The 25,771-nt window shown below is 40.1% G+C and overlaps 2 protein-coding genes across 3 annotated transcripts in view; one reads left to right on the top strand and one right to left on the bottom strand.

Moving 5' to 3' along the window:
* TMEM52B (transmembrane protein 52B) overlaps positions 1 to 25,771 on the top strand; it is a 137,443-nt gene that overhangs the window by 61,376 nt on the left and 50,296 nt on the right. The gene's annotated exons all lie outside the window — the stretch shown is intronic.
* Positions 229 to 12,229, bottom strand: LOC146812890 (uncharacterized). Its single transcript, XM_085614630.1, has 2 exons — positions 12,120 to 12,229; positions 229 to 7,737 (listed from the first exon to the last, which is right to left on the bottom strand). The coding sequence occupies exon 2, from the start codon at positions 7,692 to 7,694 to the stop codon at positions 1,230 to 1,232; it is 6,465 nt and encodes a 2,154-aa protein (XP_085470756.1). The 5' UTR covers positions 7,695 to 7,737; positions 12,120 to 12,229; the 3' UTR covers positions 229 to 1,229.

The raw sequence follows: 25,771 nt of genomic DNA, 5'->3' as shown, positions 1-25,771 counted from the left end.
CTTGTCACGATCTAATTACTTATAGGGAGACCAGTGTTTCCCTGGTGAACAGTAAAATAGATCAGCACACTTGTCGTACCGTCTAATATTCCCAATCTTTCTTTCCTCTGTCCCTGCATGAACACAACGGTTCTTTTAAGAGCCAACCTTATCTTTCATCTTTTTTTTTCTTTTTTTTTAAAAACTTTTTTTTTTTTTTTTTACCGTACGCGTACGGTAAGCGTACCTTTTTTTTTATTTTTTAAAAAAAACACTAAAAATCATTTTTCACATTACAAGGTCCTTGAAAGACTACAATTATTACTATTGACTTACCATACTCACTGAAAAAAATATTTATTCATTTGTTTTTTTAAAAAATAGTTTTTAAAATGGTTGTAGTTTACGAAAATTTTCTATATCGATCTGAAAAAAAAGAAAAAAGTATTAATATTTTTAAAACATTTTATAATACAGTACACATATTTACATTTTTTTCCAAAAAATATTTTTGCCTTATTTTTGCTGTTTTCAGAATATATTGCATTTCACTATAAATTGTGAAAGCAATTGCATTCATCATTTTACAGCGGGCAAAAAAAAATAACAATCTCAAAGATTGTATTAAAAAAGCCCAGAATCTCTTCTCACTTAAACTTATCATTACAGAAATGCATATTATTCTTAAAAAATGTCATCTAAAAACAATACTTTTTTCTTTAAAATACCGTCTGATATTTTTGTTTCAGAAGTACATTCACAATAATATATCTCAAATAACTCCAAAATACATCTGATTTTATTTCCTTTAGGCCAAATAGTATTTTTTATTCTTTCCCTGGAATAAATTTCCAAGGGAAAACCATTAAAATTCTAAAGTTTAATCTGTCCAGATCTCACCGATTCTCTGTAACATTTTGGTTCACGAAAATTTTTCGAATAATTTATTTAGTCCACAATAGAATTGCTTACTTTTCCACATGGCCAAATAGTAATTTTTGAAATCATTTTTGAAAAAATTTCCAGTGGCAGTCCAATAACATTCCAAAATTTAAAATGTGCAGAAGTTACCGATAATCTCTAAATTATTGGTTTTTCAAAATTGCATTAAAAATTTAAAAAGTCCACATTACAATTGGTTATCTTTCCTTTAGGCCAAATGATAATTTTAAAAATCTTTTTTCTACAAAATTGCAATGGTAATCCTGTAAAATGGTAAAATTATTTTGTCCAGATCTTGCCAAGTCTCTCTAAAATTTAGGTTTCAGGAAGATTAGATAGGAATTTGCTAAATCAAAAGGCAAACGTTGTTTGAAAATCAATTGGGAATCATTACACAGTGTCCATCCTTTTTCACATTTTAGATAAACTGTGTAATGTCCAGAAGTAACAGTAGGTCCATCATGGAAAATTATTGCAACAGTTACAAAAGTTTTTCCTGAAATTGATAATTGCTGTCCTGTAAACTTCTTTATTAAAGTATCCAATTTTGATCCATCAGCTCTACATCGTTGCATCATTAAAATTACATACTGTCCGTATTCCCTTAAAATTAATGTTGATAACATGTCAGAATTACACTCACCACATTTCATGCTATGATTAGCATCTTTAACTAAGTTTGCAAAAGTGACTGTTTTACTCTCTGGCAATGTCAAATAAATAAACCTTTCATTATCAACAATAGAACCACTTATATTATAACAATTATCACAACTATGTTCCCATTTATAAGAGAGACCAAAAAAAATGTCAATGGGAACTCCTTCTTCTTCCACTACCTGAAGAAAATACATCAAAAATTCGTGAGCATCTTGCTGTTCATTTTGAGAAAACTGTGTTCGTCCTGAACATACATCTAAAAGTTTTCTAATATCAGTAGCACTTTCTATTTGAGTTTTATCTTTACTCAGCTTTTGAAAAAGGAGACTGAGCTCTGAACAGAATCTTTTTCCCTGATTTATTATTATCTGCTCTTGCAAACTTTCCAGATAAAAAGCAACATTCAGCACTACATTTGCGTAGCAGTTGACACCAGAGCTATTTTCAAAATGACATCCTACAACCTGTTCTTCATTTTCCTTATTCTTTTTGCTTGCAATTACATCACTCCTCTTTTTTTTCCTCTTCTCTACATCTTCATTACAGATATTCTCATTTCTCCTTTTACGAGAAACTACACGTTTCTCCAACACAGGATACTGACCTAAATGAGGAGCATAGCTTCTTCTTAATCTATTATACTCCTTTACACAGTTTGTATCAGCACTAACTTTTGAGTCATCGAAGTCTATCATGAATAAACCTGATAATGTTTTGACTCGTGACAAAGCAACATATGCCATACCTTCTTTGAACACACTAGATCCAATGTTCACAAATGCACAATCTACAGTCAATCCTTGAGACTTGTGAATAGTTACAGCATATGCTAGAGAAAACGGAAACTGCTTCCTACGTACATATAAGTCTTTCACAAGCATGAAACGAACTGAACAACGACAAATGTCTTTAACTTCCTCTATCTGATCAAATTTTATTTTTAACCATTCAATTCCATCTTTTTTCTGATAATTAATAAAACCCACAACTCTTCCCATCGCTCCATTTACTAAGCCTTTTTCAACATCCAAATTTCTCCTTAAAAACACTCTACAGTTCATGCAAACATATAGATTTTTTTCTAATCCTGCTGTTTTGGAGATGTTCTTCTCTAGTGAGTCCAATTTATTTTTCAGTTTGCCTGTTACTGTGACAGTAATTCTTCCATCCTCAATTTTGTCCACTGCTTCCAATTTCCTGATCTCTTCCTTTTCCAATTTCAAAAGCTCCTCATTGAATATTGAGCATTCACGTAGAGTTGGCATTAAGCAGATGACACTTTTGTTTTCTGCAATGTTCTTGTATATCTTCTCTGCAACTATTTCTTCCTTTGGAAATAAATTATGTAGCAGCCGAGTCTGTAATGCTTTTTTGCCAGCTTCTGTGAGTAGTCCAATCCTGATATCTTTCAGAATACTTCCATATTCTTCATCGTTTGCTTGCCTCATATTAGTTGTAAGTTCCTTGTACTCAAAGAAGGACCAAATATTTGTATTACCGATGCTTCCCAATGACTTCTTCGTGTCTTCATGTGTCACAGTATTAAACACTGGTTGTCCTTTAACCGGAGTAAGTTGCAAAAGATCCCCAAAAACTATGACGTGTTTTCCACCAAATAACACGTCATAGTCTGTCTTCAAAATTTGCTGCATTCTTAAATGCACAAAGGCAAGCATTAAGTTTGATACCATGCTCACCTCATCAATAATGAGAACTTGCATCTTCTTCAATACTCTTGAAACTTCCAAGCATGCTTCTCCAGTTAGCTTGTTGAATTGTATTTTGTTCTCATGCTCCACTGGTAACATTAGCAAACGATGTAAGGTGATTCCTTTTATGTTATATGCTGCTAACCCAGTTGGAGCAGTAACCACACAAGACAAAGTAGAATCTGTTTTTTGCTTTAGGTAGCTTCTGATGACTTTAATTAGGAAACTTTTTCCAGTGCCAGCTTGTCCGCTTACATACATCCTGATTGGATGAAATGATGTGCATGAGCACTCTTTTTTTTCATGTAGAAATCCGTGATCAATTTTGTTTTTGATCTCTTCATAAATTTGTTGCTGCTCTTGATTCAGTTGTCTTTCCAAATTTTCTAAGTCTATAAATTCTTCTTGAGCTTGATTCATAGCCGTTTCCACTTCATTCATGGCTATTGATGCTTCATTTTCAACGATTGGTTGTCCTAGGGGATCTTGACTGTATGTTCCTGAACTTTGGCTGTCCTGAGAACTGTCTCTAGCAATTTCTGCTGCAATTGTAGTTTCCTGTTCAATTTCTTCATTTAACATTTGCAGATAAGTTGAGAATGTACTGCATTGTATGCTGTCTTTGCAAGCATTAAAAGAATCTTCATAGCTCTGGAATTCTCCCAGTAGTTCATCCTCTGAACGCCATGGTTTAAACAACTGTAAAAGAGCCAAGTAGTAAAATTCTTTCTTGTCGGTAGTGTCGCAACTCAGCTTCCGGTGATTTATCAAACTTCCTTTGGTTTGCTTCACCAAACATCCTTCTTCACCAACGACTTTATATTTTCCATTATTGATGTCTTCTGCAGCTTTCCGTGAATAAATGTAGTTCTGCAGCACTTCATAGAGACACATGTTCTCCAGATGATGACTTCTCTTGGGATAATATGTGTCCAACATGTTTGTTTTCAATATATCTGTACTTTCAGGTTCGAACTGTGCCAAATATTCAATTTCTCCAACAGATTTCAGTACCCGATTTCTCATTGCTGCAAGGCCTAAACTTGCCCAAATTATTCTTCTTGACTTCGAGTAGAGACTTGCAGAAGATAATCTATCTGAACATTCGTAGGATCCAATTTCTCGATGCGATAACATCTTCAAACTGAAACTGTACAGCTTCTTACTGACAGTCTTCTCGTGAGAAATCTCTTCCCACATTTCCTTCAATTCTGTTTTTTCTGATTTCGTAATGTAAGACGTTACATATCGAGCAACAGCAATGGAATTGTCAGCAACATACTGTATATCCATGTTAGCGTTCCACATGGATAAAATGACTGGGTTGTAGTCATTTATATTTTTTGATTCTTCTTTTCTTTTAAGGTTGTAGGTATTCTTAGGTGATTTTCTTGTGATAGTATGTCTCACAGCTGACATAAAACTGTTGACTCTTCCATTTGTAAGAACAGGTCTAGGAAATCCAAATCGACATTTAGTGTAGTATTTTTCTTTGCTCTTGTATTTCCGTCGACAGTATTTTCCACACCGATGACTTTGGAAACGTAGAACTTGCTCCTTTAACTTGTACTCTTCTGTGCTTTTAGGTATAGCACATGTTGCATATTCTTCAATGTAAGATAACACTGCTTCATCAGTATCTGTTCCAAACTTTGGGGCATCCTTGATCCACAGCAGCATATGAATATGAGGAGCACCTCTTGCCTGGTACTCTTTTCTCCAAAAGAAATCCACTACTTCTCCAAGGGGTGGATTTTTTTTATTGCAGATGAAGGACATCATAGCCTCAAATCTATGATTGAAATATCTGCAAACATTAACCGGATCCAATGAGCACAGTTCTCCTGCTGTCTTGTATTCGATGTTTTCAATGTTTGAATTGGCCTCTCGTAGAAAATCCAGTAAATCATCCCAAGCGTACTCGGCGCAGCTTAGGGTAAGGAACCATGTTGGTGTTCCTAAATTGCGTAACATGCATTTTAGTTCACCATGGCGTCGGTACCAATATTCATTTGTCCCACGCTGACAAGCCATCAGATTGATCAGTTGTGTTTCCAAATGATCATCTCGGTGCTGCACTTTCTCCATAAAATCCTTAGCAGACACATTTTGTAAATGTACTCCACTTTTTAAAATGTGATTTACTGCATAAGACAGTGCAGACAAGTCGCTTTCAAATAAAAGATGGAACAAATAAGGGATACTTTGTCGAAATCTGGGATCTTCAGCATATAGTCTTGTAGTCCGATACTCAGAAGCTGGAATCTGTTCCGGACGTTCATCGTATCGTCCTCCTTTTCCTTTAGGAAACAGCTGAGGAAAACATCGAGCTTCCAAGCTCTCCTCCCATACACTCACGGGATTTCCTTTTGCTTTCTTCATCTGAAAGAGATCAATATTGTCTCCCATAACTTCTTTCGAATGGAGAGGATGTATGCTAAAATGTTCATAAATTTCTTCTTCCTTTGACTTGTCCACTTTTTCAATTTGTCCACTTGGTGTTTCTGTATCTCCTTGTAAATCTTCTTCTTCTTCTTCTTCTACTATATAAATTGATTCATACCATTTGTTATTTTTTTTCAAATACAAATTTGCTCTTTGTACTTTCCGCACATCTACCAGCTCCTGCCAAATCTTCTTATTCTTTGTAGGTACACCATTAACCAGAATAATTAATGGTTCAGTTTCCAAAGTATCCGCATCAATAGTTTCCATATTTTTTTTCAAATCCAAGGGCAAATACACCACTCTACCTTTTAAACCTCTCAGTAAATCTGAAGGAGGTAATTTACCAGTTTTGGGCTCCATACGTACTATGGTCTGGAACGGATGAACACATTGAATGAGTATAGACTCATATGTATTTAATTCAGAAAGTTCAGCAGGAATAGCATCCAATTCTAAATTATTATGTACAGCTCTGGTCGGCATTCTATTTTCCTCTAACTTGTTGTAGCAGTATTTACAAATACGCTGATCTTCACCCAATTCAAAACAATTTTCAAGAAATATATATGTTGCAAAATCCATCCACTTATAATTATCTTCATTTTCACTCTTTCTGTAGAGATCAACATTCCTAGTTTGTTTTCTATAATGAGTTCTGCGGCAACAAATACAAGTAACATTTGGTCTTTCATTAGAGACTATTGCAAATTTTGTTATGTGATCATTAAATGTCTTACTTACACAAGGTTCTACATTCTCTTCCACTTCTGCCTCATTTACTGTGTCCTTCTCTGCACTGTTTTGTTCAGGACCAAAGTAACAAAACTGAATTTCATCAACAACCTTCTCTACATCTGATACCGTTCCTCGGAACAGAGCCCTATTCAATTCATTTAACTTTATTGCTGGACTTTTGGCAAAATACAACCGTCTCACAAACTTTCTCATTTCAGTATGATGAACAGCCAGCATCCTAAAATGATGGAAAACACTATTGCACACTTTTCTAGATAGACAAGCAAGAGAATGACCCTGCAAACCAGTATTCTCTCTCACTCTGCATGGATCCAGACTTTGAAGCACCTTAATCTTTTGTTTTACACTTTTTTTACTATATTCTCTTAGAAACTCTCGAAATCTGTCAATAGATTCCTGACGCACAGTGCAAATACTACTACAATTCCAAGTGTACACTGGGGCTTTAGGACGTCTCCCCATTGCCTCATCTGCCATCACTTGTACCTCATCTCTTGGAACCATTATCTCCTTCTCCATTATGCAACCATTTTTTACTTCGTATGAACGACCTCTGGTGTCAACTGCATGCAGCAAACTATTACTTTGAAAATAGCTCTCTTCATTAAAAAAAGGTTCACTACTTGAGCTATGCATCCACTTTCCTAAAAACACTTTACAAAAATTTGTTCTGTTCACTACTCTTTTGCTTTTGCTTTGTGATTTCAGTACATTAACCATTTTATCTAATGTACGCATCCTATTCAAAATTAATATGAATAGTTTCCTTTTTAATTCTAATGCCTTTGCTGCAATGGCTTCAATTTCTTTTTTTCTCTTATAATATTTAGCCTTTTGCTTATATTTCTTTATATCCTTTATCAAATTGGACATAACTCTTCTCTGAAACATTTTTCTACGTATCTCTTTAAATGCTGTTTTTCTGTTTATGTTAAACTTTTCAATTGCAGAAGGTATATTTGCATTAACTAAATCCTCAATTTTTTGCTGTTCTGTAGGTTTTGTTACATTTTTCCGAGAACAGACATTTTGTACATTTTTGTTTGTTTTCAATATTTTGTTTAGGAATTGTCTTTTTTGCTTACCAGAAGATTTTTTCTTTTTCCCAACATCAGCATCTTCTACTAACTTTGGTCCTCCAGTTGTCCTCAAATATAGTTTTTTTTTTAGCGTTTTTTGAACTCGAGATGTTGTAGGCATCTTAAATTTTGTTCACTGTTCTTCAGCAATACCTGCAAAAAAACTAAAAAAAAAATTCTTTATTGTATTTAAATATATTACTACATTTCTTTTCACAATAGTCACAAAACGAAATTTCTTTGCCAATTTGAATGCACACAAACTCCTCTTTTTTTTTGGGCAAGTGAAAATCTGTATAACAAACTGTCACATTATGAAACCAAGCTGTTTTTTTTTCAGACCACCACCGTGTGTATTCTCTGTGACTGCCTACACTCCAGCAGGGGCAACCAGCCTTAGTGATGCTGAATGTATTTGCATTACAGACTTAAACCTGAAAACCCCACTCGCTTCTAATTACTGTGCATGACTATACATGGCAAGCACATGGGTGTGTGCTAAACCTCTGCTTCTTCCCCCAAAAATTCGCTCCTCTTTTCCATCTACTGCAACTGTGAAATCACCAGAGCAAGACGCAATACATTTCTGCCTATAATTCTTCTATGCACACAGAGTCATGTTTTCACATTAGTGCCAAAACGAAATTTCTTTGCCAATTTGAAAGCACACTTACTGCTCTTTTTTTTTCGGGGGCAAGTGTATATCTCTTTTTTCAATTTGAAATCACTTTTACAGACTGACACATTCTGAAACCTTTTTTTTAAATTTATTTAAATGCACATGTCCAAGCAGTTTTTTTTTCAGACCACCACCGTGTGTATTCTCTGTGACTGCCTACACTCCAGCAGGGGCAACCAGCCTTAGTGATGCTGAATGTATTTGCATTACAGACTTAAACCTGAAAACCCCACTCGCTTCTAATTACTGTGCATGACTATACATGGCAAGCACATGGGTGTGTGCTAAACCTCTGCTTCTTCCCCCAAAAATTCGCTCCTCTTTTCCATCTACTGCAACTGTGAAATCACCAGAGCAAGACGCAATACATTTCTGCCTATAATTCTTCTATGCACACAGAGTCATGTTTTCACATTAGTGCCAAAACGAAATTTCTTTGCCAATTTGAAAGCACACTTACTGCTCTTTTTTTTTCGGGCCAAGTGAAAATCTCTTTTTACACTTTGAAATCACTTTTACAGACTGACACATTCTGAAACCTTTTTTTTTAAATTTATTTAAATGCACATGTCCAAGCTGTTTTTTTTTCAGACCACCACCGTGTGTATTCTCTGTGACTGCCTACACTCCAGCAGGGGCAACCAGCCTTAGTGATGCTGAATGTTTTTGCATTACAGACTTAAACCTGAAAACCCCACTCGCTTCTAATTACTGTGCATGACTATACATGGCAAGCACATGGGTGTGTGCTAAACCTCTGCTTCTTCCCCCAAAAATTCGCTCCTCTTTTCCATCTACTGCAACTGTGAAATCACCAGAGCAAGACGCAATACATTTCTGCCTATAATTCTTCTATGCACACAGAGTCATGTTTTCACATTAGTGCCAAAACGAAATTTCTTTGCCAATTTGAAAGCACACTTACTGCTCTTTTTTTTTCGGGCCAAGTGAAAATCTCTTTTTACACTTTGAAATCACTTTTACAGACTGACACATTCTGAAACCTTTTTTTTTAAATTTATTTAAATGCACATGTCCAAGCTGTTTTTTTTTCAGACCACCACCGTGTGTATTCTCTGTGACTGCCTACACTCCAGCAGGGGCAACCAGCCTTAGTGATGCTGAATGTATTTGCATTACAGACTTAAACCTGAAAACCCCACTCGCTTCTAATTACTGTGCATGACTATACATGGCAAGCACATGGGTGTGTGCTAAACCTCTGCTTCTTCCCCCAAAAATTCGCTCCTCTTTTCCATCTACTGCAACTGTGAAATCACCAGAGCAAGACGCAATACATTTCTGCCTATAATTCTTCTATGCACACAGAGTCATGTTTTCACATTAGTGCCAAAACGAAATTTCTTTGCCAATTTGAAAGCACACTTACTGCTCTTTTTTTTTCGGGCCAAGTGAAAATCTCTTTTTACACTTTGAAATCACTTTTACAGACTGACACATTCTGAAACCTTTTTTTTAAAATTTATTTAAATGCACATGTCCAAGCTGTTTTTTTTTCAGACCACCACCGTGTGTATTCTCTGTGACTGCCTACACTCCAGCAGGGGCAACCAGCCTTAGTGATGCTGAATGTATTTGCATTACAGACTTAAACCTGAAAACCCCACTCGCTTCTAATTACTGTGCATGACTATACATGGCAAGCACATGGGTGTGTGCTAAACCTCTGCTTCTTCCCCCAAAAATTCGCTCCTCTTTTCCATCTACTGCAACTGTGAAATCACCAGAGCAAGACGCAATACATTTCTGCCTATAATTCTTCTATGCACACAGAGTCATGTTTTCACATTAGTGCCAAAACGAAATTTCTTTGCCAATTTGAAAGCACACTTACTGCTCTTTTTTTTTCGGGGCCAAGTGAAAATCTCTTTTTACACTTTGAAATCACTTTTACAGACTGACACATTCTGAAACCTTTTTTTTTAAATTTATTTAAATGCACATGTCCAAGCTGTTTTTTTTTCAGACCACCACCGTGTGTATTCTCTGTGACTGCCTACACTCCAGCAGGGGCAACCAGCCTTAGTGATGCTGAATGTTTTTGCATTACAGACTTAAACCTGAAAACCCCACTCGCTTCTAATTACTGTGCATGACTATACATGGCAAGCACATGGGTGTGTGCTAAACCTCTGCTTCTTCCCCCAAAAATTCGCTCCTCTTTTCCATCTACTGCAACTGTGAAATCACCAGAGCAAGACGCAATACATTTCTGCCTATAATTCTTCTATGCACACAGAGTCATGTTTTCACATTAGTGCCAAAACGAAATTTCTTTGCCAATTTGAAAGCACACTTACTGCTCTTTTTTTTTCGGGCCAAGTGAAAATCTCTTTTTACACTTTGAAATCACTTTTACAGACTGACACATTCTGAAACCTTTTTTTTTAAATTTATTTAAATGCACATGTCCAAGCTGTTTTTTTTTCAGACCACCACCGTGTGTATTCTCTGTGACTGCCTACACTCCAGCAGGGGCAACCAGCCTTAGTGATGCTGAATGTTTTTGCATTACAGACTTAAACCTGAAAACCCCACTCGCTTCTAATTACTGTGCATGACTATACATGGCAAGCACATGGGTGTGTGCTAAACCTCTGCTTCTTCCCCCAAAAATTCGCTCCTCTTTTCCATCTACTGCAACTGTGAAATCACCAGAGCAAGACGCAATACATTTCTGCCTATAATTCTTCTATGCACACACAGTCATGTTTTCACATTAGTGCCAAAACGAAATTTCTTTGCCAATTTGAAAGCACACTTACTGCTCTTTTTTTTTCGGGGGCAAGTGAAAATCTCTTTTTACACTTTGAAATCACTTTTACAGACTGACACATTCTGAAACCTTTTTTTTTAAATTTATTTAAATGCACATGTCCAAGCTGTTTTTTTTTCAGACCACCACCGTGTGTATTCTCTGTGACTGCCTACACTCCAGCAGGGGCAACCAGCCTTAGTGATGCTGAATGTTTTTGCATTACAGACTTAAACCTGAAAACCCCACTCGCTTCTAATTACTGTGCATGACTATACATGGCAAGCACATGGGTGTGTGCTAAACCTCTGCTTCATCCCCCAAAAATTCGCTCCTCTTTTCCATCTACTGCAACTGTGAAATCCCCAGAGCAAGACGCAATACATTTCTGCCTATAATTCTTCTATGCACACAGAGTCATGTTTTCACATTAGTGCCAAAACGAAATTTCTTTGCCAATTTGAAAGCACACTTACTGCTCTTTTTTTTTCGGGGGCAAGTGTATATCTCTTTTTTCAATTTGAAATCACTTTTACAGACTGACACATTCTGAAACCTTTTTTTTAAATTTATTTAAATGCACATGTCCAAGCAGTTTTTTTTTCAGACCACCACCGTGTGTATTCTCTGTGACTGCCTACACTCCAGCAGGGGCAACCAGCCTTAGTGATGCTGAATGTATTTGCATTACAGACTTAAACCTGAAAACCCCACTCGCTTCTAATTACTGTGCATGACTATACATGGCAAGCACATGGGTGTGTGCTAAACCTCTGCTTCTTCCCCCAAAAATTCGCTCCTCTTTTCCATCTACTGCAACTGTGAAATCACCAGAGCAAGACGCAATACATTTCTGCCTATAATTCTTCTATGCACACACAGTCATGTTTTCACATTAGTGCCAAAACGAAATTTCTTTGCCAATTTGAAAGCACACTTACTGCTCTTTTTTTTTCGGGCCAAGTGAAAATCTCTTTTACAGACTGACACATTATGAATCCACCATGTGTAACTACAACAAAAACAATTCCCATTTCTATTATTCATTTCTTAAGTTACCACATACATCCCCTCTCAAACTGTAAACTCACCTTTAGAATTAGTTAGTTGTGAAAGAAATGTGTCACTCAAACAGCAGATTATCAGAGCCAGGATCTCTGTTCTGTACACCTCTCTCCTCTCAGCAGAACCAGATAATGGCAAACTTTCCCTCTATTTTTCCACACATATACATGTAAGTTTCAAATCTCAGTGCTTCCCCCTTTTTTTCAAATGTAATGACACATTTCTATTGGTTGAAAACCAACCCTTTTCCAAAAGTACCCTGCCCCCAACTTGACTTCTGCCTAGTACCCTTCCCCCAACTTGACTTCTGCCTGCTACCATAGCAACAGCTCATGGAACACTGCTGTGTGCAGTTAGGTCAGAAGTTCGACACACAATGTTTCAATTCCACAGAGCAAGAGTGCTTGACTTTTCAAACCTAACTGCAAATCCATAGTACTGTTCTTTGGTTACACATTTTTTTGTACCAATACAAAACATGCTTCTATTAATTTTCACATACAGCCTAGTTTTTTTTCTAGAATGGTATGAAACAGCCAATCAGTTCTTTTTGTTTTGTAAAAAATATGTATGCCTCCATTTCCAAACTGTCTTTCTTTTCATATTGCCATTCTACTGAAAGACACCTCCTGAGTGCATCCAGTTCTCCTTTGAAGATGTTCACAGTGTGGATTGTAGGGCACAGCTATGTCTTCTGGAGTGAAAAGTTTGCAGAGAAAACAGATATGGTGAGAGACCTTGCTTTGCCAAATGTAGACATTAAATGGATTGGTCAGAGAGGGTTAAAGTGGCACCAATTGATGCCATTGGTGAAATCCTTCATGCAAATCCAACACCCTGACCTCATAATAGTGCACTGTGGTGGCAATGACCTAGGCACTTTGACTGGGGTAGGTCTGGAAATGCTTATGAAGGACACCTTTGCACAACTGTTTACACTTTTCCCTAAAACTGCCTTTGTGTTTTCCAACATATGCCAAAGGCAAAAATGGAACTGGTCCAATCATTTCTGTCCACAGATTGACAAAGCAAGAAAGCACGTCAACAAATCTGTTTCTGCTTTCCTCCGTGACTATGGTATGGGTGCCATTTACCACAACAACTTGCGTTACGACATGCAAGACATTTATAGAGGAGATGGTGTGCACTTCAATGATGAAGGGAACAGAGTCTTCCTCTTGAACCTTAGACTCTGCATCGGTACTTACTTGTAGGTACCACTAAAAAAATGACTCCATAAACACAACAGCTCTTTTTAGAGCTCCCTAATTTCTAAACTCTTAAATCTGATTTTCATTTATTTATTTTTTTTTTTTTTACCGTACGCTTACCGTGAGCTTACCGTACGCGTACCCCGTGATTTTTTTTAAAATCAATAAATGTTTTTTTTGTACTTTTCTGTCCTTCTTTGACCCCCTTACAATTGTTAGGGGGTCTGTAACTCTCCTCATTGCCCCCTTTCCTTGTTTTCACTCTTTTTTTTCAGAGTGAAATACACAAAATGGCGGCCGCCGCTTCCTGGTTTCGGCCGATTCGAATGTTTACTAAGATCTAAGAGCCAATCAGAATCGCGCTCGCGCACGCCACCGTACGCTTACCGTAAGCGTACGGTAAGCGTACCGTAAGCTGGCTCAGATATATATATTGATTTAAAGGCTATTTTCTCAAAATCTACTGAACTGATTTACACCAAACCTACAAAAGGCACTTCCTTGACCTACGGACTACCTCTCTGCCAAATTTCTAGTAATTCTGTTCAGCCGTTCGGGCTGTAGGTCGTTCTAAAGGTCCTATGGAAAAATGCATGGGAAAAACGCGTTTTGGGACCCCCCTTTTATCTCAGCCCCCGCTTGACGGATCCCCCCGAGACTTTCAGGGTAGGAGCGGAGCGTAGCGCCCCACCTATTTTGAGAAATTCGCGAGGATTCGTCGACCGGCGCCAAAGTTATTCAAAATAGAATGTTGAGGTTTTCCTATGGAAACGTGGTCCTAACTATAACTACCTACTGGCGACCGCCAGTAGGTAATATATATATATATATACATATACATATGTGTGTGTATATATATATATATATATATATATATATATATATATATATATATATATATATATATATATATATATTATCTACTGGCGGTCGCCAGTAGATAGTTATAGTTAGGACCGTGTTTCCATAGGAAATCTGAAAATTCTATTTTGAATAACTTTAGCGCCGGTTGACGAATCCTCGCGAATTTTTCAAAATAGGTGGGATGCTCCGCTCCGCTCCTACCCTGAAAGTCTCGGGGTGATTAGTCAAGCGGGGGCCGACAAAAAAGGGGGGTCCCAAAACGCGTTTTCCCCATGCATTTTTCCATAGGGATGTTTAGTCCAAGGTACAGCCCGAACTGCTGAACAGAATTACTTGAAATTTGGCAGAGAGGTAGTCCTCAGGTCAGGGATGTGCCTTTTGAATATCTGGAGTCAATCTGTTCAGTAGTTCCTGAGAAAATTTCAGTTAAAAGTACATATATATCTATAAGCGCGCACCGTGCGCGCACGGTGAAAAACCTGAAAAAAAATATATATTAATAAATACATAACTTAGCATTTAAAAAACGGTACAAATTCACTTAAAAAACCATAGGTTTCACACACGTTATAGTTAGGAATTAGCATTTAAAAAACCTTGCAAATTCACTTAAAAAAACCATAGGTTTCACACATGTTATAGTTAGCTTGACATTTCCCTCGTAAAAAACCAATGAAATTCCCCGTTATAGTTAGTACAGGCAACTATAACTCACGCGACCGCAATCCTCTGCTGATGACATCAGATATTACATCACTGATTACATATGTGTGTTTCTGAAAAATAAATATTTGTAATATATGTATAGCTAAAGATTAATGGAAGAAGACATGGGTAAATAGGTGTCTAAATAGAGTGATGTAATATCTGACGTCATCAGCAGAGGATTGCGGTCGCGTGAGTTATAGTTGCCTGCACTAACTATAACGGGGGAATTTCATTGTTTTTTTACGAGGGAAATGTCCAGCTAACTATAACATGTGTGAAACCTATGGTTTTTTAAGTGAATATATATATGTATATATATATATTCACTGAAAAAACCATAGGTTTCAGGGGCGTTATAGTTAGCTGGACTTTTCACTCGTACAAAACCATAGAAATTCCCCCGTTATAGTTAGTTCAGCTAACTATAACTCACGCGCCCGCAATGCACTGCTGATGACGTCACATATTACATCACTCATGACATGGTCAGTGACATCACTCATGACATCACTGATGACATCTCAAATGACATCACTGATGACATCACTGATGACATCATCCAGTGAATGTGTGTTTTTCTGAAAATTACATATGTTTTATATATGTATAACTCAAGGTCGATGGAAGAATAAATGGGTATATAAGTATCTAAATGGATGATTTGTTTTTGAAAAATTGATTGTATAACTGACTGATTAAGTGTATCTTAGTGAATACATGGCTTAGTGAGTAATGTTTAAATATGGAAATATCTGTATCAGTCTCTCACTTTGTGTATAAGTGGCTGCATGGGTTGGTGAGTAGCTACATGAGTGTCTATATAGGTTATTAGTTGGTTTTTTGTGTATCAGTATAAGTGTCTGATGTCTGTATGGTTCGGTGGGGGGTATTACGTAGTGCATAGGTGCATGAATGAGTGACTCACTGTTTGAATGTGTTGAAGACAGCATGTGTGCAGGACTGTATGGGTGGATGAGTGTGTGCATGGGTGTGTTAGTGAGTGAATGACTGTCTCAATAGTGTCTCTATGAGTAACTACATATGTTTTAAACTAGTATATGTGACTATTGGTGTATATAAGTGAGTATATGTGAGAGTGAGAGATTGAAAGAGTTCCTGTATGAATAAGTATGTGTTTCTATAAGTGATTGTTAAAAAGACTAAGTATGTGTAAGTTTCTGTAGAAGTAAGTGTGGTGGTGTGGGTATAACTGTATATGCAGGTAAACGGATGTTTGATTCTTTATTAGCATGAGTGACTATGTGTGTGAGTAACTTTATGGATGAGTGGCGTTGTGTAACAGGATGTATAGGTGTATGAGTACATATGATGAGTGAGTACATGTATGAGTGACTGTATAGGACTGTTGGTGAATGAGTGGATGTGGATGTGGATGTGGATCTTACAATTACTGAATAGGTTGTTGTAACTGGAATTGGTATGTCCATTGTTTTGAAAATTTTAATTTCTATTTTTGAATGTGTGTATCAAAGGTTATATTAGGGGGAGAGGAGGTCTGTCACTCTATCACAAGGATGATGTCATCAGTGATGTCATCAGTGATGTCATCAGTGATGTCACTGACCATGTCATGAGTGATGTAATATGTGACGTCATCAGCAGTGCATTGCGGGCGCGCGAGTTATAGTTAGCTGAACTAACTATAACGGGGGAATTTCTATGGTTTTGTACGAGTGAAAAGTCCAGCTAACTATAACGCCCCTGAAACCTATGGTTTTTACAGTGAATTTCTAAGGTTTTTTAAATGCTAATTCCTAGCTATAACGTGCCTGAAACCTATGTTTTTTTCAGTGAATTTCAAAGGTTTTTTAAATGCTAATTTCTAGCTATGCCTACAGAGATTGGACATGTGAAGAAAGAAGGAAAAACGCACAGAAAGAAAAAAAGAAATGCAGAAAGAAGCAACAGGAGTCCTCAAAGACGAAGAAAAGTGCAGGAAGAAGTATAACGTGCAGAAAGAACAAACAGAAGAGCAGAAACAAGCCTTGTTGCAAAATCATCCTGTACCCTCAACTTTTTCAGAATGATACTGGTGGTAACTGAGTCTGACTAACCAGTCCTAGAGCCAGTGCTATGTTAAAAGACACTCAGAATACAGTGAAAACACCTACATACACTAAGGCACACTATGTGTTGGGGTCCCCCTGTGATTAGCATGACCTCCTCTGTAAGCCCCTAGTATATAATAGGGCAGGGCATTAAAACTACCTCTTAAAATGCACCACAGGTAGTGTTTGAACACGTCACCTCATGCCCCATCCCCTCCCTTCCCCACTGTGTAAACACGCCCTGTAGCCGTTTTAAGTTGGGAGATTAAGTCCCCTTGAATCCTGAGGGTCCCTAGGGTCCAACTGGACCACTAGGTACCTCCAGTAAGCATCACAGAGCTGCGTTGCAGAGAGGTGTAAAAAGTGGCACGGCCTGCACCACCTCTCTGCAACGCAGAGCAGTGGTGCTTACTGGAAGCACCTGGTGGGCTAGTTGGACCCCAGGGTCCCTCAGGATTGAAAGGGAATTATTTCCCCAACTTAAAAACGCGCCACAGGGCCTGTGGGCGTTCTGAGTTGAGAAATTAAGTCCCCTTGAATCCTAAGGGTCCCTAGGGTCAAACTAGCCCACTAGGTACCTCCAGTAAGCGCCACAGAGCTGCGTTGCATGGAGGTGTAAAAAGGGGCATGGCCTCAGAACACCTGTCTGCAACGCAGCTCCCTGGCGCATACTGGAGATACCTGTTGGGCTAGTTGGCCCTCAGGGACCCTCAGTATTGAAGGGGAATTAATTCCTCAACTTACAATTGGCCAGGGGGCGCGTTTGCAGAGTGCTGCAAGGAGGGGGCGTGGCCTCCGGCGCGAGGCCGGTATTTTATTTATTTATTTTTAAGAAGGAGGGCTGTGTGGCCCCCTTTCTTTTTCTAATTTATTAGCCCTGGGGACCCCATCCCCCAGGGCCTGCACCCTAATTTTTTTTGTTGAAAAAAATTTATTTGGCCCTCCCAAGGCCTTAATCGTCCCCAGGGACCCCAACCCCCAGGTCATGGCCTTTTTTTTGTATTTTTTTATTCTTTAGGAGGGGGGCTGTGTTGCCCCCCTCCTCAGGCCACTTATGGCCCCGGGGACCCCATACCCCGGGGCCGGCCTTTGTTTTTTATTTTTATAAAAAAATATATATTTATAGAAACACCTAGGACATGCTGGACAAACCGTATGTACCTATCACCATGACGATTTGAGTGATATTCATTAAAAGGCGACTATACATACAATGAATCCACGTAGGATGTATTCACACCGCTAGTGAAGCTCTGACATGTCTGACACCCTACCGTGCCTAATCCCGGCGCCCCCGCTGGTGGGTACTCTTCAAGTAGACACCCTTGTCGTTTATTTATACAAACATGGGTAGCTATTGACGGGCACATTTAATACACATGCACACCAAGCCATTCAAAGGGGATTCGAAAAAAATTCGACCAAACTATGCAAGAAACCCCCTCACGGTTAATAAAACACACATCCACCGCCGGATGTGTAATACTTTTTATTTTACTCTCTGGAAAGGAGACAAACCTCTCTTGAGAGTCACAGCGTGCTCCTGGCTGAGCCCAATGCTGTGTTACACCCACCAGTGCCCGCCGAGTGCCACACACCTCTGTGTTGTATTCCACCAGCTAGTGCGTATGCTATGACACTCTCTAGCCCATGTGCACTGTAACACCACCCCGTGAATATGTCATGCCACACTTGCCTTCGCACGGGTTATATTGTCCCATCTAACGTGCCTTCCTCGATGCCTATGTTATAAAGCACAGCGCTATGCCATACATATTACAATCTGGGATCCATATCTTTGTCACAGTGCATATGCAATGTTACACTACCCAGCACATATTTTATATTACAACTTTAGAGACTACTTAGGTTACACAACACTGCCCTGTGCATATTACACTCCAAGGCGCATATCACATAGCAAGCGCTAGTGCCTGTGCTATCTCGCGCTCTCCAATGAATCTGTCATTGCGCACAATGTATTGCATATTATATTTCACGCCCCGGTTCATCTTATATCACACTTTTTGGTGCATAGTTTATACCATATACTATATCTAGTTTTCATTTTCAATCGTGCTCTCAGGACTATGTTCTATATAACACTGCATCCACCTACCCTTTTCACGGGCATTACATTTTGCGATGGGGGGTGGAGGGTCAGGGGATGTTTCTGCCAAGTGAGCCCGGAGTCACAGTCCCAAACGTCCTCTTCTTCCTGAATAAAAGTGAGATTATGCTGCATACTTGTTCATATTTTAAGTAATTCGCACAGACACACATTTTAAAAACAATAAAGTTCCTAATACCCACCTTCTATGAACAGTTAGCTTGCTGCCCCATCCACCTCCTCCCTATCCTCTGTTGTCTGAATCCATGGACTAGCCTCCTCCCTCCTGCCATGCATGGTCTGATGTGCTGCCACTGCCCTGCATTTAGCATGATGTACCAGTCCACTCATCCTGCCCTCCATTGCCCAATTCTATGGCCCATCATTGACCTCCTGCTAAGCCTCTGTGCTTTGCTTGCTGCCCCTATTCTCCTTCCCACTGCCCTCCGATGTCTTTGTGCATGCCCCTGCTCCATCCTTTTTGACCACCATGTTCCATGGACCTGCCACTCCTATCTACTCTGAGTGTTCTGGTGAGCTGCCCCTCCCCTACCACCTGCCTAGCATTGTCAGATGACTGTAACCTGTCCCTGCCACCTCCACCCTGCCTGTCCACATGCCATGCCCCTATCCCCTTCCTCCTGTCCTCCATGGTCCATTTTACTGCCACACCCTTCTGCCCTCCCTGGTCTGTTGTGCTGCAACTGCTCCTCCTGCCTGCCCCGCGCGGTCTGTTGTGAGGCCCCTTCCCTGAACTCTCTTGTCTGTGCCCAGGTCCTGACCCTCCCTTCTATCCTCCATGGTCCTTTGTGCATGCCCCTGCACCCTCCTTCTTGCCCATCATAGCCATTGTGCTGCCACTAACCCTCCTGCTTGCCATGCATGGTCTTCTGTGCTGCCATGGCCCCTCCCACCTTCCCTGTGTGGTCAGCTAGCTGCTCCTGACCCCCTCCCACCTTCCCTCCATGGTCTGTGTGTATGCCATCATAGTCTCACTGTTGCTCTCCATGGTGTGTCTTGTTTCTAGTGCCCATCCTGCCTGACCTCCATGGTCATCTTGCTGCTCCTGCCCTGCCCCCTTTCCCCCAGCCCTCTGTTTCCATGTGCAGACCCCTATTCCCTCCCTCCTGGCTTGTCGGTTCCATTATAATGCCCCTGATCCGTCCCTCCTGCCCTTTATGGTCTGTTATGCTGCAGCTTTCTCTCCTGTCTGTCCATTATGGTCAGCTAGCTACCATTGCCTCTTTCCCCTCTGTTGTCTGTTGTCCATGTGCATGGTCCTGTTCCCTCCCTATTGCTTTCTATGGATTGTTGTGCTGCACTCCCGTCCCGCATGCCCTGTGTGGTGTATTGTGCTGCTGCAAACCCTGATGCCTGCCCTGTAGGGTCAGTTTGGTGCACCTCTCAATGTCCCTCCTGTCCTCTGTTATCCGAGTCCATGTCCCTACCCCAATTCCTCCTGCCTACCATGATCCAATGTACCATACTTGCGAACATTTTGAACTTGGTAAGAGGGAGATTTTGAAATAAAACTGGGGTATTGATTTTCCCCTTTGAGTTACATTGAAAAAGAGAAGATTGTAGACAGGAAACAGATCAAGGAAAGCCCATTTGAGCTTAAAAACATTGGACGTTTCCTGGCTGAAACGGGTCTGTTGGCATGTATGGTTGTATGACCACTGCCTCTTCCTTCTGCCCACAATGGTCTATTATATTGCCACAGCCTCTCTTGCCATTCCTGTATTGTTGGTTTGTTGCCCCTGCCCCCCTTTCCACTGCCCTCCATAGTCTGTTGTGCTGCCACTGCCCTTCATGCCTGCGTAGTGTGGTCAAATTGTTGCCTCTGCACTCTCCTACCTGCCTTCAATTTTCAGAGTCCGTGCCCCTGGCCTCTGCCTCTCAACAGTATCCCAATGAACAACTAGATTGCTAACATTCTATATTTATTACAAAAGTGTGGAATGCCTGACGTCATCTTGATGTAATCAAAACTGTAATGCCTAGAGCATTTCCTTTAGAAATTACATATATGAGAGGGTCTTATTTGCATCAAAATTATGGTTAGGGCTCTAAAAAACTAAAATGAGGACATATTTTCTGAGTTTTCAAATAGCGACAAAGAACTTTTAAATTATTTGTAATCTTAGTTTTTTTATCCAGTTGACCACTTGATTAAATGTTGCATCCAAGGGGAGAGGGTGTGGTGTTACTTCCAGAGCTGGAGACTTTGCAACTGGGGAACCAGGTTGGAGTTTCTGCTTCAGCTCAACATTCTGTGATTCTGGTCAAATCACTTAATCTCCCCATGTCTACAACCAAAATGAATTTGATCTTGTGTGATGTAACCAATGTTCATGTAAAGCACTCCAATACCTGACAAGCAAGTCTGCACTATATAAAACTGCAAATAAACAAAAAATAAGTGTTTTGCACACTTCTGTCATTGGGCTACATTTGGGCTACATCTGGGTGATATTTGGGCTACATTTGGGCTCTTTTGTCTCTGGTGGCCATTTTAGGAGATTTATTTGTTATGAAGTTTCCTAATTTCCTCATTTACTGCAGTCTCCTCAGTAGGAAATGCTTTCAGTTTTTTACTTTGATTCCATCAAGATGGTATTTAGATATGTCACACATTTGCCATAAATTCTGAATGTTAGCACTCTAGTTGCTCATTAGATCACTGTAGTAAAGTTACTGCTCACCACGGAAGACTGCTGCTAGTATTAGAAGTGCATGTTTCAGTCTGCATATCAGAATTTTTTAATGAAATAGAAGAGGATTTGAGAAGTCACTCAAAATGTGCCCTAATTTTTCTTTCTTCAGCACTAATCATCATTTCTATGGCAAAATGAACCCCCTCATTGTGTTCCTTTTTAAATTGAATGTTTTAAGTGTTACCAGTTTATTCCAATCAAGATGGCTTCAGGTGTACCATACTTTTGTCATAAGTAAGACAGTAAGCGCTCTAGTTGTTCTTAAGAACACTCTGGGACATTCTGTCATTGGGCAATACTTGGGCTACATCTGGGTGATATTTGGGCTACATTTGGGCTCTTTTGTCTCTGGTGGCCATCTTGGGAGATTTATTTGTTATGAAGTTTCCTAATTTCCTCCTTTACTGCAGTCTCCTCAGTAGGAAATACTTTCAGTTTTTTACTTTGATTCCATCAAGAAAGCATTCAGATGTGTCACACATTTTCCATACATTCTGAATGTTAGCACTCTAGTTGCTCATTAGATCACTGTAGTAAAGCTACTGTTCACCAGGCAAGTCTGCTGCTGGTATTCAAAGTGCATGTTTCAGTCTGCATGTAAGAATGTTTTTATGAAATAAAAGAGGATTTCAGAAGTCAAAATGTGCCCTAGTTTTTCTTTCTGCAGCACTAATCATAATTTATATGGCAAAATGAACCCCCTCATTTTGTTCCTTTGTAAATTAAATGTTTTAAGTGTTACCACTTTATTCCAATCAAGATGGCTTCAGGTGTGCCATACATTTGTCATAAGTAAGACTGTTAGCGCTCTAGTTGTTCTTTAGAGCACTCTGGGAAGCTGCAGTAGAACACAAAGGAATCAACTGACAGTCTCTGCCCTTGTTGGATGTACATGTTTTACTGAGAATGTCAGACGTCATTCTTACATGACTGAGAAAGATAATGTGAATTTACAGAAAATATTCTCTCAGTTTAGCTTATAGATCACCTTCCAAACCTCTGTGGGAAAAGTATGAGAAAATAGTTTTCTCTCAAACATGGTTCGTGATATCACAGCAGAAGGCTTTTTCACATGGTAAAATCACCTTAGAACACACCACAATTCCTAAAATGAGTATGGTACCATCAACAAATGATTTATAATGTAACTAAAGTCTTAAAACTTTCTATTAACTGCAATGCTTTTTAATGAGGTGCTATCATGTATATTGGTCCCAAGATGGCTGCCAACACTTCTTGGATGAAGTACTGACAGCCAATCAGATCTCACAATGAGATGTGTGGTTAGGCTCCGCCCAGATATGTATGTGATTTTACTTTTGATTTTCTCAGGAACTACTGAACAGATTGACACCATATATGCAAAAGGCACATGCCTGACCTGTGGACTACCTCTTTGCCAAATTTCAAGTAATTCTGTTCAGCCGTTCGGGCTGTACCTTGGACTAAAGGTCCCTATGGAAAATTGCATGGGGAAAACGCGTTTTGGGACCCCCCTTTTTTCTCAGCCCCCGCTTGACGAATCCCCCGAGACTTTCAGGGTAGGAGCGGAGCGGAGCGCCCCACCTATTTTGAAAATTTTGCGAGGATTCGTCAACCGGCGCCAAAGTTATTCCAAATAGAATGTTGCGGATTTCCTATGGAAACACCGTCCTAACTATAACTATCTACTGGCGGCCGCCAGTAGATAATATATTCACTTAACAAACCATAGGTTTCACACATGTTATGGTTAGGTGGATATTTCACTCATAAAAAAACAATGAAATTCCCCCGTTATAGTTACTTCAGATAACTATAACTCGCGCGCCCGCAATCCTCTGCTCATGACGTCACATATTACATCACTCATGACATGGTCAGTGGCATCACTCTTGACATCACTGATGACATCATCCTTGTGATAGAGTGGCGGTCGCGCGAGTTATAGTTATCTGAAGTAACTATAACGGGGGAATTTCATTGGTTTTTTACGAGTGAAATATCCACCCAACTATAACATGTGTGAAACCTATGGTTTTTTAAGTGAATTTGCAAGGTTTTTTAAATGCTAATTCCTAACTATAACGTGTGTGAAACCTATGGATTTTCAGTGAATTTGTATGGTTTTTTAAATGCTAAGTTATGTATGTATTATTATTTTTTTTATATAGTTATTTTTCAATAAACTACGTATTAAATATTTATTTTTTTATGGTTTTTACCCGTGCGCGCACAGTGCGCGCACCCCCGCGATTTAAAAAAAAAAAATTAAATGTTTTTTTATGCCTTCGGGGTCCTTCAGGGACCCCCTGACAAAGGCTAGGGGGTCAGGAACTCTCTACCCTGCCCCCTTTTCACGTTCGCCACCTTCCTTTTCCACTCTCGCACTGAAAACAAACAAAATGGCGGCCGACACTTCCTGATTTCGACCGATTCGAACGTTGACTGACATGTAACAACCAATCAGAATTACGCTCGCGCACGTTAGGGTGCACGCACGGTGCGCGCACGGTGCACGGCTATAGATATGTATGTGCTTTTTACTGCAATTTTCTCTGGAACTACTGAACAGATTGACTCCATATATGCAAAATTTCAAGTAATTCTGTTCAGCCGTTCGGGCTGTACCTTCGACTAAAGGTCCCATGGGAAAATGCATGGGGAAAACGTGTTTTGGGACCCCCCTTTTTTCTCAGCCCCCGCTTGACGAATCCCCCCGAGACTTTCAGGGTAGGAGCTGAGCGGAGCGCCCCATTAGTTTTGAAAAATTCGCGAAGATTCGTCAACCGGCGCCAAAGTTATTCAAAATTGAATTTTGAGATTTCCTATGGAAACACGGTCCTAACTATAACTATCTACTGGCGACCACCAGTAGATAATGTATATATATTACCAACTGGCGGTCGCCAGTAGGTAGATATAGTTAGGACCTATTTTCCATAGGAAATCCACAACATTCTATTTGGAATAACGTTGGCGCCGATTGACGAATCTTCGCGAAATTTTCCAAACTTTTAGCCAGCTCCGGTCCGCTCCTATCCTTTCACGGTGATTCGTCAAGCGGGAGCCGAGAAAAAAGGGGGGTCCAAAAAACGCGTTTCCCCATGCATTTTCCCATAGGTCCTTTACCCGCAGCTACAGCCTGAACTCCTGAACGGAATTACACCAAATTTGGCAAAGAGGTAGTCCTCAGTTCAGACTCGTGCCTTTTGCTTAAATGGTTTAAATCCGTTCGGTTGTTCCTGAGAAAATGACATTTAAAAGTACATATATATCCATGGCCTCCGAGGATCCGCGCACCCAATGCGCACCCAGCCGTGCACGAGCTGTATTCTAATTGGCTGTCAACACTCCAAATCAGGAATTAGAACTGAGGCACAAGAAACTTAAAAAACAAATGCGAAAAAGGGGGCAGGGTAGAAACACCCAATCCCCCCCACACTGCCTCAGGGACGCCACCCCCCGGGGCTCGAACACTGTATATGCGGGGGGGCTCACGGCCCCCCTGCAGCCCCGGGAACCGCCACCCCCAGGGCAACTTGTAAATGTGGGAGGGGGTCAGGCGGCCCCCTCCTGGAGCCTTGAATAGGCCCTGGGGCCCACCACCCCCCAGGGCCGGCTCCTGCAGTGTCCCAGGGTGAACCCCGGGACACTGGAGTTTGCAATGACAGGGCGGGAGCCTCACGGCTCCCGCCCTGTGATTGCAAACTGCTTTGCTTCATTGAAGCAAGAGCAGGGAAACCTGCTCTCGCTTCAATGAATCAAAGCTGATTGCTTTTCCACATGGGAGCAGCATGTTAGCTGCTCCCCATGTGGAAAAGCAATGCCGGCTCCCGCAGGATGCGGCGAGCCGGCTGGGACCGTGGGGGGATTGGGGACCCCCCCACGGCCCTCAACAGAGGCCAGGCCCCGGGGAATGGGGTCCCCGGGGCCATAAGTGGCCTGGGAGGAGGGCCACGCGGCCCCCCTCCACCATTAAAATAAAAAAAAATAAAAAACAATGGCTGGCCCCGGGGG

This window comes from Triturus cristatus, chromosome 7, assembly GCF_964204655.1.
Source record: "Triturus cristatus chromosome 7, aTriCri1.1, whole genome shotgun sequence".
NCBI classification, from domain to species: Eukaryota; Metazoa; Chordata; class Amphibia; order Caudata; family Salamandridae; genus Triturus; species Triturus cristatus.
The sequence above is the reverse complement of the archived record's forward strand: the minus strand, read 5'-3'. Positions and strand labels throughout refer to the sequence as shown.